Source organism: Arachis ipaensis, chromosome B5, assembly GCF_059453495.1.
Source record: "Arachis ipaensis isolate K30076 ecotype BB chromosome B5, ASM5945349v1, whole genome shotgun sequence".
NCBI lineage: Eukaryota > Viridiplantae > Streptophyta > Magnoliopsida > Fabales > Fabaceae > Arachis > Arachis ipaensis.
Window position 1 is genome coordinate 5303699 of NC_142440.1, and position 15174 is coordinate 5318872.

Here is a 15174-nt window from a genome sequence, read left to right on the forward strand (position 1 = left end):
GGGGTGGGGTAGTTTTAATTTTAGGGTTTTGTTAAGAACCGGTTCGGTTCGGTTCGGTTAGGGTTTTGGTGGCAAGAACCGAAAACCGAACCGAACCGCAAAAAAACCGCAAAACATCACTTTTTTCGGTTTTTTCGATTTTCAGTTAATTCGGTTTTCGGTTTTTTCGGTTCGGTCCATCGGTTTAGTTCGGTCCGGATCGGTTTTGAACACCCCTAAGTCCCAATACTCTCTAGGCATGCTTACACCCTTGCTGACTTAGGCATCGGAGTGTCTTTGCAGGTACCACCCCCCATTCACTCACACTCACAAGTCGGACGGAGGCCTCAAAGGTGTGAACCCCTCTGAAGGCTTCCCTCCTCAAACGATTGGGCCAGCCTAACGAGTCCAGCCCATTAATCTCCGGTTACCCATCGTAACATTGGCGCCGTTGCCGGGGACCTGAGAGATCAGCTAGTGATGACGGACAAGTCACCAGAAGATGGCCACACGGCGTCTGATTTCGAACAGGAAAACCTGGATATCGGAAACAACGACGCGGACCCAACCCTTCACCAGGGAACCAACGACCAACAGAGAGAAGGCACCTCTGGGTTAAAAAACCCAAAGGCAAACTCCTCGGAGGGACGAGAATCAGGAAAGGAAGAGCCACCCCATGTAACCGAGCTAATGGGATTGGTCCATGGTCATCAAGGTCGTTTGGAACAACTGGAACAGGAAGTAGAGCGACAATGAGAGGCGGAGCGAAACCTCATGGAAGAGATAGAGTGACGAAAAGAATTAGAAGAAAAACTCTTGAAACTAGAATCTTCCCTTAGAAGTCAGAACTCCCGTGGCGACCGAGAGGAGTCACCCCTGGGAGGAGAGGAGTCATTCAGTGAGGACATAATGAGGGCAAAAGTTTCAAGAAACTTCAAAAGCCCTGATATGAACCTCTATGACGGAACCACAGACCCGAAGCATCACCTAAGCAATTTCAAAAGTCGGATGTATCTGGCTAATGCTTCTGATGCAACTCGCTGCAAAGCTTTCCCGACCACTCTGTCAAAAGCGGCAATGAAGTGGTTCGATAGCCTCCCTCCAAGCTCGGTTACCAGCTTCGAGGACCTCTCGAGAAAGTTCCTAATGAGGTTCTCCATCCAGAAGGATAAAGTAAAGCACGCACCGAGCCTCCTGGAAATAAAGCAGGAGGTCGGAGAACCTTTACGGGACTATATGGAAAGGTTCAACAAAGCGTGCTTGGAGATTCAAGACCTACCCACTGAGGCGGTCATCATGGGGCTAGTAAATGGACTTAGAGAAGGCCCCTTTTTCACAGTCCATATCAAAAAGGCACCCCACCTCCTTGAGTGATGTACAAAAAAGAGCTGAAAAGTATATCAACATGGATTGAGAGTGAATGGTGAATGGTGAATAGTGAATGGTGAATGGTGAAATAGGAAGACCAATCAACGAAAAGCGCCACTGCTCTGCTTTTCTACAACTTCACCAACAAGCAGTCAAGCACCAACAACACACCATTCAATTTTCCTTTATCCTTTAATTTCTAGAGTAATTAAAGGGTTACTAACAAATATTATTTTTTTTGTCTTATATTTATATTTACAAAAATTGTGTGCATACACAATATATAATTTAAGAAAAGTCTAGCAACCAACAATTTTATTAAATTTTGGCCAGCATGTAACCAACAAAAAAAATGAGTCATTGGATGAAATCTCATATTAATCTCACACCATTAAAATCACCATTGATAGTTATAAATCACAAAAGTTCCTGGCCTTCTAACACTCCTCCATAATTTATATCAAAAATATTATTTATACACTAAAATCATTCATTAAAATTAATTACTAATATATTTGTATATAAATATGTGTGTAATTTAATTTATTTTCAATATGTATTTATATTTTAACATATATTTTATATTAGTGGATGATTTTGATGTACACGTAACATGGTCTAATATATATATATATATATATTAAAATTTTATACACATAAATCAATATAGTTTATACTCATATTTTTTAAATTTGTACACATAAATTGATAAAATTTATTTATTAAAAATAATTTAATATTTGTATTGATCAAATAATAATAAAAATATTAAAAATGATTGATTTTCAAACATTTCTGTAATTTTTAATTGGATAATATAATATTATCTAATTTTTTATTATGAAATTATCTTTTTTAATACTATTTTTTAAGAAGAGTTTATAATTTAAGGTTAAAATTTTATAATTTATAATTTAAAAATTATAATTAAAATTTAAAATAAAATAACTTTAAAACATTAATTGATATTAACTCAAAAAAAATTACTTATGTGATTAAAATTCTAATTAAAATATCATTAATATTTTTAACATAGAAAGGAGTTTGCTATTAAGTATACTTTTTATATACTTTTATTTAAAAAAAATTATAAAATTTTAACATTTTATGTATTTATTATCATTAAAAATATTATTTATATTCAATTATTAGTGACAAAAATATTTTAGTATAAAACATTCATATGATGTACTTTGTAAAACAAGTGAAAAATAAATACGTTTATATGTAATATTGTAAAGTCCGTGACCATATCCAAATACTATATAAAAATAAAGACAATATTGATACTCCATATTATTATATTATCTTTATAAAAAAATAAACAAAAATATATTTGGATTTTCATATAGAGTATAAATGTACTCTTAAATCTTTTAGTGAATTATTTGTACATACTAAAATAAAACTCTGTTATCAATTCTACCTTTTTAATATTAAAATATTTTATGTTGATATAATATTATTTGTAAGTAAAAATTATATTTATTTTGAAATATAGACAGTTTAACAAAAGTATATTTCCAATAGTATTGTACAAATAAAAATGTGTTAGCATAATTTACATTAGAAAAAAAAGTTTACTATAATATATACTCATAATAAAAGGACAACAAATGCAATAGGATAGACTCAAAACAATAATTAGAAAAAAAAATTGATATAATTTAAACGTATTTAACACATATTTTAAAAATAGCTACAATTACTTATTATCAAAAATTTTCTTTTTTCAAATTACTCTTTGTAGATTTATTAATCATAAACACTAATTCAATAAGACCAAAAAAAATAATGATTTAATGTTAATTTTAACAGAAGTAATTTCATAAAAATGTTTTAATAATGAACTAATATTCTACTTTAACATAATTAAGATAGGACAAAAATATACTGAATTATAGTGATAATGGTCAAATAAATTAAAATAAAAAAAATCCTATTAATAAGTAAGTAAAATAGAGCTGTAGTCTAACTGTCTAAATAAAAGTTATTTTTAAAGTAATATTATTTTTTCTTTTCACAAGAAAAAAGTCACGCAAAGATAAAAGAGTTGTTTAATAATGTTGTGGATAAAAAGTTTTAAATTATAAGACAAAAGATTAACGAGTAAACTAAAACTAATTTGATAAATTTAACTAAAATTATTAATGATCACTTTCACATAAATAAATTTAGATATAGTATATATTATTATTTTTTAAAATAAAAAATTATTTTAAATATTTGATATAATTAAAATAAAATATTAAATTAAAATAATTAAATTATATTATTAGATCATCTAAAAAAATATTCTGTGCCTTGTATAATTTTAAAATTTAGGTGTTGACATATTTCATATGGTGTCTGTTCCAATTTCCATATTCATATTAGTGGCCGTTATAAAGAATGATTTCCTTTGTATAATCATTAATTAAGAGATATTAAAATAGCAAATAATCCAAAAAAAAAAGCGGGATCACATTAAGAAAACTCGTGTCACCAATGGATCCCACCCACCCTGGTCATTCCGTGTTCCGTTTCTGTTCCTCCCTCTCTGATTTTCCATGTGATAACTCCTTGTTAACCTGACCCAAAAAACCGGACATCATTCTACACTGTAATACACTTACATTATTTGGTGTTTTCTTAGCTTAAACCATGCTTCTTCTTTAATTCCACTTAATTTCAAACTTGATTGCATTTGATTTCAATATATACTAAATTATCTTTTTTTTTAATACTATCTTTTAAGAAGAGTTTATAATTTAAAGTTAAAATTTTGTAATTTATAATTTAAAAATTATAATCAAAATTTAAAATAAAATAAATTTAAAACATTAATTGATATTAACTCAAAAAAAATTAGTTATGTGATTGAATTCTAATTAATTGATTTGCATATGGAGTACAGATGTACTCTTAAATTTTTTAGTGAATTATTGGTATATATTAAAATAAAACTCGGTTATCAATTCTACTTTTTTGTGGTATGAATAATTTTTATAGCGATAATAGAAATTTGAGTGAAAATTCGGGTATACTTTTATTTATTTTTCTATCTTTATATAATAAATTAAGTTTTATTTTTAATATCAAATTATTTTATGTTGATATAATATTATTTGTAAGTAAAAATTATATTTACTTTGAAACATACACAATTTAACAAAAGTATATTTTCAGTAACATTGTGCAAATAAAAATGTGTCAGTATAATCTACGTTAGAAAAAATGTTTACTATCATATATACTAGTGATACCAGGACAGCAAATGCAATAGGATAGACTCAAGATAAACCAGGAAAAAAATTGACATCATTTAAATTTTAAATGTATTTAACAAGTATTCTAAAAAAAACTATAATTAACTATTATCAGAATATTTTTTTTTTTTTTGAATTACTCTTGGTAGATTTATTAAACATAGACACTAATTCAATAAGACCAAAAAAAAAATTCAATGTCAATTTTAACAGAAGTAAATTCATAGAAATGTTTTAGTAATGAACTAATATTCTATTTTGACATAGTTAAGATAGGATAAAAATATACCGAATTATAGTGATAATGGTCAAATAAGTTAAAATAAAAAAAATTATATCAATAAGTAAGTAAAATAGAGCTGTAGTCTAAGTAAAAATTATTTTTGAAGTAGTATTATTTTTTCTTTTTACAAAAAGTCAGGCAAATGTTAATTTTGATCTGGAGATAAAAGAGTTGTTTAACAATGTTTTGGGTAAAAAGTTTTAAATTATGAGATAAAAGATTAACATTTAACGAGTAAACTAAAATTAACTTGATAAATTTAACTAAATTGTCATTTAACGATTAGTAATGATAAGTTTTATATAAATAAATTTAGATATAATATATATTATTATTTATTAAAATAAAAAATTATTTTAAATATTTGATATAATTAAAATAAAATATTAAAAATAATTAAAATAATTAAATTATATTTTATTCAAATATTATTATAATTTATCTAAAAAATTATTCAATGTCTTGTAAAATTTTAAAATTCACGTGATATGTTGTATCTGTTCCAACTTCCATGTTCATATTAGTATTCCTGCATCATCGATGAAGAATGGTTTCCTTTGTATATTCATTAATTAAGAGACATTAAAATAGCAAATAATCCGGCAAAGAAGCAGGACCACATTAAGAAAACCCGTGCCACCAACAGGTCCGACTCACTCTGATGATGGTTCCGAGTTTCGTTTCTGTTCCCTCTCTCTCTGATTTCTCATGTGACATCTCCTGAAAAGATTGCTTTATTTCTTCCCGATAACCAGTAGCGTTTCTTAAAAAAAAAAAAACAGAAAGTGTATCTTAGTGAGGAGCGAGAAGAGAGTAGTGAGTAGTGTGAGTACCAATGAGTAACAGTATCAGTATCAGGATGAGAGAATGAATGGTGAATGGTGAATGGTAAAATAGGAAGACCAATCAACAAAAAGCGTACAAAATATATAATTTATATAAAAAATATTATTTATATATTAAAATTAGTCATTAAGATTAATTATTAATATATTTATATATTAATATATATATGATTTAATTTATTTTTAATATGTATTTTATATTAGTGGTTGATTTTGGTAGCTGATTTTAATATACACATAATATAGTCTAATTTATATATATATATATTAAAATTTTGTATACGTAAATCAATACCGTATATATTCATATTTTTAGAATTTGTACACATAAATTAATAAAATTTATTTATTAAAGACAATTATTTAATATTTATATTGATTAAATAATAATAAAAATATTAAAAATTATTGGTTTCCAAAAATTTTTTAATTTTTAATCGGATAATATAATATTAACTAATTTTTTATTATGAAATTATCTTTTTTAAAACTATTTTAAGAAGAGTTTATAATTTAAGGTTAAAATTTTATAATTTATAATTTATATTTAAAATTTAAAACATTAGTTATGTGATTGAATTCTAATTAAAATATCATTAATATTTTTAGCATAGAAAGGAGTTTGCTATTAAGTATACTCCTTATATACTTTTATTAAAATTATTTTTATAAAATTTTAACTTTTTATGTATTTGTTATCATTAAAAATTAATTAAAAATATTGTTTTTATTCAATTATTAGTGACAAAAATATTTTAGTATAAAACATTCATATAATATACTTTGTAAAACAAGTGAAAAATAAATACGTTTATATGTGATATTGTAAACTCCGTTGCTATATCCAAATACTATATAAAAATAGAAGACAATATTGAGTATGGTTAATTGAGTATGGAGAGATTATGTCATTTGAACTATAACTCATTGGCCTCCATATTACATATTATCTTTATATAATAAATGAAGTTTTATTTTTAATATCAAATTATTTTATGTTGATATAATATTATTTGTAAGTAAAAATTATATTTACTTTAAAACATAGATAGTTTAACAAAAGTATATTTCGAGTAACGTCATGCAGATAAAGATGTGTCAGTATAATCGACATTAGAAAAAAGGTTTACTATAATATATGCTAATGATAAAAGGACCGCAAATACAATAAGATAGACTAAAGACAATAACAAGAAGGAAAAAATTGACATCATTAAAACGTATTTAACACGTATTCTAAAAATAGCTACAATTAATTATTATCAGGAATTTTTTCTTTTCGAGTCATTGTTTGTAGATTTACTAAACATAAACACTAATTCAATAAGACAACAAAAAAAAACTAATTCAATGTCAATTTTAACAGAAGTAATTTTATAAAAATGTTTTAGTAATGAACAAATATTCTACTTTGATATAGTTAAGATAGGGAAAAAATCATACCGGATTATAATGGTAATGGTCAAATAAATTAAAACAGAAAAGAGTCGTATTAAATAAATAAAATAGAGCTGTAGTCTAAATAAAAGTTATTTTTAAAGAAATATTATTTTCTCTTTTCACAAAAAAATCACACAAAATGTTAATTTTGACGGATAAAAGAGTTGTTTAACAATGTTTTGGGTAAAAGGTTTTAAACTGAGATAAAAGATCAACATTTAACGATTAAATTAAAATTAAAAAAAATACGTGTATATAGTTATTTTTATGTGAAATTAATAATAAAAAATTTTAAATAATTTAATAAATTTAATTAAGTTATCACTTAATAATTATTAATTATTAATTTTATATAAAAATAATTATACGTAAATTTTTATTATAATATTTAAAAATTTATGAGGCCATAAAAGAGATTTAAGTCTTTTTATATGCTAATCAAATAAGTACTTGAATTCGTGATTAGAGATGTCAACTGGGGAGGGCCAGGGCGGAGGCGGGGAATGCCTCCCTACTTTCCATTCCCGTCCTCATATTTGCTCCCCATCTCCGTTCTCGTTTTCTGCTGTGGGGGAATATTGCTCCCTATCTCCATTCCCACCGGATCTCATTTTCCGCGGGACCCGATTCCCATCTACATAATAGTTTTAATTAATTATTAATTTTCATATGAATAGAGTTGCAAGTATCTATCTTAAACAAAAACTGCAAGATTTTATATAAAAAGTCTAAATGATACGATGGTGACTTCTTTCAAAATGACGCAATGGGAGGACGCAACGACGAGCCAAAGAACAAAGCAGTGGACAAGGTGGGAGACGCGGCAATAGAGAGGAGAATGGATACGACGGCAGAATTATGAAAAGGAACGCCGCAAATGGAAATTACGATGCGGTAAGGGTGATGGCACAGTGAGGTGTGACGATGCGGTGAGAAGGGTGGCGAGGGGGTGGCTGCAGAGAGGTTGGATGGAGTATGGACAACGTTAGGGATCTTTGAATTGAAGAATGTTATGCAAATAAAGATTAGGAGTTTTGGATTTCTATATATATGTGTGTGAGAAATGACTAAAAAACATACATGAGAAATAATTATTAAGGATAATTCAGGGAATTCATAAATTTCGGGAAATAGCGGAGACGGGGGCGGGGATCCCCGCTCAGATCCTCGCGCTTGCTTCTGGGGAATTTTGTCCCCCATCCCCATCCCTACAGAAAAAATTCCCCACAATCGGATCCCCATTTGGGGCCGTCTCCGCAGGTTTCGGAGAATTTTGCCATCCCTATAGCTGATATAAAAACAGTTAAATATCATTCTATGGATATATCACATATCCAAGAAATTAGTGTATAAAATTCATGAAAATTAAGTAACTAAGGCTGCATTTATTTACAGAGATAAGATATTGAGATAGAGATATAAAATTATATTTAATAAATGAGATATAAATAAAAATAATATATTTAAAGATATTAAATTAATGTATTTTATATTCATTTTTATAGGAAAAACACAAAAATACTAATAAAAGATACACTTATTTTTTATTTTTTCTTTCATTATTTTTATTAATTTTTTATAATTATATTTTTTATTATTATATTTTTTATCTCAAATTTTTTAAATAGAAAAAATAAAAATAAATTAAATTTTTATAATTTATTTATTATTAAATAAAATATAAAAACACAAAATTTTATATATTTATTCTTTATGTTTTATTCTCGTTATCTTATTTTATTTTATCTTATTATGTGAAACTGACATAGCCTAACAGACATGAATTAATTCACAATGACATAAACCATGCATAAAGAGTGGTTTCCTTTGTATAATCATTAATTAAGACTTAAAGAGGCATTAAAATAGTAAATAATCCGACAAAAAAGCAGGATCACATTAAGAAAACTCGTGCCACCAATGGGTCTCACTCACCCTAGTGGGTCCCGCCTTCCGTTTCTGTTTCCCTCCCTCTCTGATTTCCCATGCAAGAACTCCTCGTTAACCTAACCAAAAAAACCGTCCACCAAGGAGGAGGGGACATCATTCTACACTGTAATACCCTTACATTGTTTGGTGTTTCCTTCACCTCAACCATGCTTCTTCTTTCGTTCCACTGAATTTCAAACTTCATTGCATTTCATTTCAATAAACACGATATATACCATGGATGACTTGTCAAGGATCAGCAACGACCTAGCTCAGATCGATGGACAGATCACCGACGTTTTTCGTGCTTTATCGTAAGAATTATTATTTTATTTTATTTTTTTCATGCTCTATTAGATTTTCTAATGAATAATAATTAACAAAAATATTTGTATACTAAAATCAACCACTAATATTAATCATCGTGTATACATTTATTGGTTAACTCATTTTGAATATATATTTTGTATTTCAACGTACCAGTGACCGATTTTAGTGAACACATTACATGGTTGAATAATTAATTATTAATATTAATAGCGTGGTTGGTGCAGAAATGGATTCCAAAAGCTGGAGAAGATTAAGGAATTTAGCAGGCAGAGCAGGCAGTTGGAAGATCTTACAGAGAAAATGCGCGACTGTAAGCGGTAATTTCATGGCTTTCTTTAAATACTTGCATGTTCTTAAAGTATATGCTTGATTCCTCTTGATGCGTGTATATCAAGTATCAACAAATACAATTTGAGAAGCCAAGAGGAACTTTAATTAATTTTCCAAAATTAATAGTTTCTGTGGTTATATTATTGCTGCTATGGTGGTTGCAGGCTTATAAAAGAATTTGACAAAGAAGTAAAGGTTTTGGAGGATAGACTTGACAGAGGAACCAACAAAATGCTGAACGATAAAAAGCAATCAATGGTGAAATCTTTTAACTCTCTAATACCAAATATACCATATACCTTAACTAGCCAACCTTACTAACTAGCATTTGCATATTCTCTGTCCCTTGCAGATCAAAGAGTTAAATTCATATGTTGCTTTGAAAAAGAAGTAAGTTAACATTATCATGTATTTTTTGCAAGTGGTTAATTTTAGTGATCTGCTTAGCAGGCTCATAACTTATTATTCATTGTTGCAATGCAGATATGCTACAAATATTGAGAATAAGCGAATTGAGCTCTTTGAAGGACCTAGTGATGGTCAAGTAGAAGAAAATGTTTTGTTGGCTTCATGTAAGCAAGCACATGGATTTATTTAACACATTCTTTTTTTTTTCAGCTTGTCCACTTTTTGTGGATGCCACACTTTTTTAAAAAGTTTTTGAAAAGCACAAAAAATATACTTTACTTTTTTTCTATGCTAATAGTCATGATCATATTCCCATTTCAGACAGTTAAACAATCAGTTTGAGTTATAAGATGTAACATTGATCACTAAACATGCATCACATTATTGTCATTCATGATTTAAACGTGATTTCTAAGTGTATCAGCTTAATCTGTTTAATGTACTTTCTAATTAAGTTGTATGATTTTTGTTTAAGTTGGATTGTGGAAGATGTATGATGATGCATCTGTTGTTCTTTTACAGCAATGACAAATGAACAACTAATTAATAAGGGACATCAAATGATGGATGAAACAGACCAAGCTATTGACAGGGGAAAGAAGGTTATTATATATTTCTTGAAATATTCTTACAAAATTTCATTGTTGCTAGCTACTTATGTGGGTTCATTATTAATAACAGATTGTTCAAGAGACACTAAATATTGGAACAGAGGCTGCAGCAACTTTAAAGTCTCAGGTGTGTAACTTATGATGTTGCTTAACTTTGTAATTAATAAACACATCAAATTAAATCATTATACTTATCTACTAAATACTATAATCTCTCCTTAATAGACAGAACAAATGAGCAGAGTCGTTAATGAGTTGGATTCTATTCATTTTTCAATGAAAAGAGCCTCTAAATTGGCCAAGCAACTTGGTAGGCAGGTCAATTTCTAAAAATTCAACTTCTTTTTTTCCTTACCCAGAATAGTATATAAATTATTCATTGACTAACCCTTTTGTTTGTTTTGCTTTTCTTGCCCATAGATTGCTACTGACAAATGTATTATGATGCTATTGTTTCTTATTGTCATTGGAGTGATAGCTATTGTTATTGTAAAGGTAAGAATCTCATTATTTATTCAAATAACATATATTCCTTTGAATTCATCTAATTAACTTGCTTAGCAGAAAATGCTATATTGCTATTATCAAATCAATTTTGCAAGACTAGTTAGAATCCACTATAAGAAATTCTTATACACTATTACAACAACAACAACAATAACAAAGTCTTATCCTACTAGTTGGGGTTGGCTACATAGATCAAACGACGTCATTGAGCTCTATCATGTATCATGTCTACAAAGAGACTGTTTACATGTAGATCTCGTTTGACCACCTCATGGATAGTCTTCCTAAGTCTCCCTTTACCTTTCACCCCTTATCCATCTTCCAGATTGGATACTCTGTCGGTCTTCTTTTCATATGTTCAAACCACTTGAGACGCAATTTTACCATGTTTTCCACAATAGGTGTTACTCCAACTTTCTCTCTTATATCTTCGTTTCTTATTATATCCAATCGCGTATGACCACTCATTTATCTCAACATCTTAATTTCTGTCATACTTAACTTATGTTCGTGCTCCCTTTTGGCCGTCCAACACTCTGTACCATAGAGCATAGCCGGTCGACCGAACTTATATTCTATATATTCTGTCTTGCTACAGCTTATGCAAAAGCCATACACTTCTAGAGCTTCTCTCTATAAATCAAACTTCTTATTTAGGTTTTTCCTTGACTCCCCTATAAGGACGATATCATCGGCAAAAATCATGCACCATGGCACAAGCTCTTGGATATGCTATGTGAGTACTTCCAATACTAATGTGAAAATATATGGATTTAAGGATAATCTCTGGTATAATCCTATACCAATAGAAAATTTTTCGGTCAAACCATCTTGAGTCTTTACACTAGTTATAGCCCATCATATATGTCTTTAATTGTACGAAGATATGTTATCCTTACTCATTTTCTTTCTAAAACTTTTCATAAGACCTCCCTTGACACACTATCATACACTTTTTCCAAATCAATAAATAACTATGTAGATTTTTTTTATTATTACGATACTTTTCCACCATCCTTCTTAGTAAGTATGTAGTTTCAGCGGTGGATCTACCTGATATAAAACTAAATTAATTCTCTATTACTTGTATCTTTTGTTTTAACTCCGTTCTATCACCATTTCCTATAACTACGAATCTGGAGGGGATTTTGATAGAAAATTATTAAAACTTTACCTTTTCGGATAAAGGGCATGCCTTTAAGTCTTAAAACCTTCAAGAAGTTATGATATTGAATTCGACCGCTGGGATCAGGATTCATAGCTATTAAAGTGGGAAATTTCCATTGTGCACTATTTTATTTATTGATTTCCAAAATGCTTAGATTTTTCTTATTGTGGCTTTCAAAATTTCAGCTTATCAACCCAAACAACCAGGACATTCGTGACATTCCAGGATTAGGCCCTCCAGCTTTGACCAGAAGATTGCTTTGGGATCATATTGTTAATGAGCATTTCTGACGTGATGATTCTCTGCCTTGAATTTTCATGGTGAAATGGTTGGATGCAGCTCTTATTAAGCAGCATTTGATGCCAAAATTTGATATTATCAATGCATGTTGCTATATAGCTGCGTTATTGTATTTGTCTCGTATATCTCTGTTCTACATTATATTGATTTAAAAGACGATACAAAATGAGTATACCAAATATTTTTCTCAAAATTCTTGTACAATTGTAAACTATTTATTGAAATGTATAATTTTTTATGCGTGCATATAGAAATGATTCAAATTTAAATTACAAATGAAATCCATAATATTAGCCCATCGTTAAATTATAAATGAGAAAAGTATATATTTTACAAATAAAAAAACGTTATTTTAACATTTCTCACAAGAAGAAAATATAATTTTTCTCTATCCTTAAACATATCGTTTATATATATATATATATATATATAGACCTACACTATATATTTCATGCATTATCAATATGTTCAAATGGGAGTTCTCCAAAAATTAATGTTCATGAGACAATTTTCATACTTTTTTTTATTCTCGCTGAGATAACTTTAAGGAATTACGACTGTGAAAGAGAATGCAGAGAAAAAAGAGGCAGAAGTTCTGGCAAAAAATGAGGCAGAAGTTCTAGCGAAAGTCAAAACGATGGAACATGTGAAGGAGGAAAAGACTTTGGCAAAAGACAAGGCAGAAATTCTGGCGAAATCTCTGGCAGGAGAGGATGCAGAGGAAGAGGAGGCTCTTAAGGAAGAGGAGGCAGAGGCTCTGGCAGAGAAGGAGGAGGAGGAGACAATGAGAGGTCTAAACATGCAGGTACATGTTGATATAATTATTTTCTCTGATTAAATCAAATAATTGATACAATTGATCAAGTTAGTCAAACCAATTAATTGATATAATTAATTGTGTTAGATTTAAATATCTAATTATATTAAATAATGAACTTCATTAAATAATTTTAATTGATTTGATTTAAAGATTCAAATAATCAAAAGAAATAAATTATAAAACACTTTTAAGATATGAAATTGAGACAACGTATCAGTATCAGGAGAAAAATTTATCTTCTAGAATATATGAATTAATGAGGCTTTCTCAAATTTTTGAATTAAATGAAGACACACAAACAGGACAACAATTGTGAAATCGAAAAAAATGATACCAAATATTTTTCTCAAAAAATCATGTACAATTATAAGCTATTTATTGAAGTGTATAATTTTTATGTGTCATATAGAAATGATTTAAATTTGAATTATAAATGAAATCTATAATACTAACTTGTTAAATTATAAAAGAGAATAGTGTATATTTTACAAATAAAAAAAATATGAGTATTATTTTAACATTTTTTAAGAGAAGAAAGTAGAAAATTTTTTTATTCTTAAACATGCGGTTTATATCATACATAGACTTGAATTTTTTATTTTCTTAAACATGCGATTTATATATATACACGTAGACTTGCACTATATTCAATTATCAATATGTCCAAATGCGAGTTCTCCAAAAACTAATGTTCACGAGACAATTCTCACACTTTTTTTATGCTTACTGAGATAACTTTAAGGAATTACGACTGCGAAGGAGGATGTAGAGGAAAAAGAGGCAGAAGTTCTGGCAAAAAAATGAGGTAGGAGTTCTGGTTGAAGTCCAAGTGGTGGAGCATGTGAAATTCTGACGAAAGCTCTGGAAAGAAAGGATGTAGAGGAGGAGGAGGAGGCTCTCAAGAAAAAGGAGGTAGAGAAGGAAAAAGAGGAGGCAATGAGAGAGGCTTAAACACACAAGTACATGTTGATATAATTATTTACTCTGATTAAATCAAATAGTTGATACAATTGATCAAGTTATTCAAACCAATTAATTGATACAATTAAGTGTGTTAGATTTAAATATCTAATTATATTAAATAATTGATTTCATTAAATAGTTTTAATTGATTTGATTTAAAGATTCAAATAATCAAAAGAAATAAATTATAAAACACTTTTAAGAAATGAAATTGAGACAACGTATCAGTATCAGGAGAGAAACTTGTTTTTCATAATAATCAAAAGAAATAATTGACTTCACCAAAAATCGAACTCTTGACTATGTCATGATACCACTCATCCCAAAAGCTTCTGATGGAAAAAGATAACACTAATGATTATATCTCTAATACTCCCTAAACTTTTATTGTACACATTGTATAAATATTTCATTGGCTCCTACTTTCACCTTTTAAGATATGAAATTGAGACAACGTATCAATATCAAGAGAGAAACTTGTTTTTCATAATATATAAATTAATGAGACTTTCTCAAATTTTCAAATTAAATGAAGACACACAAACATGACAACAATTGTGAAATTGAAAAAAAAATGATACCAAATATTTTTCTCAAAAAATCATATACAATTGTAAGCTATTTATTGAAGTATATGATTTTTAT

At 28.4% G+C, this 15174-nt stretch overlaps 1 protein-coding gene across 1 annotated transcript; it reads left to right on the plus strand.

Annotated features, from left to right (window-relative positions):
- Positions 1 to 9116: 9116 nt before the first annotated feature.
- LOC107640014 (putative plant SNARE 11) lies at positions 9117 to 12919 on the plus strand. Its single transcript, XM_016343560.3, has 10 exons — positions 9117 to 9406; positions 9647 to 9739; positions 9917 to 10010; positions 10105 to 10142; positions 10236 to 10324; positions 10683 to 10762; positions 10842 to 10898; positions 10997 to 11089; positions 11192 to 11266; positions 12632 to 12919. Exons 1-10 carry the CDS (start codon positions 9330 to 9332, stop codon positions 12734 to 12736), a joined length of 801 nt encoding a protein of 266 aa, XP_016199046.1. The 5' UTR covers positions 9117 to 9329; the 3' UTR covers positions 12737 to 12919.
- The last annotated feature ends 2255 nt before the right edge of the window (positions 12920 to 15174 follow it).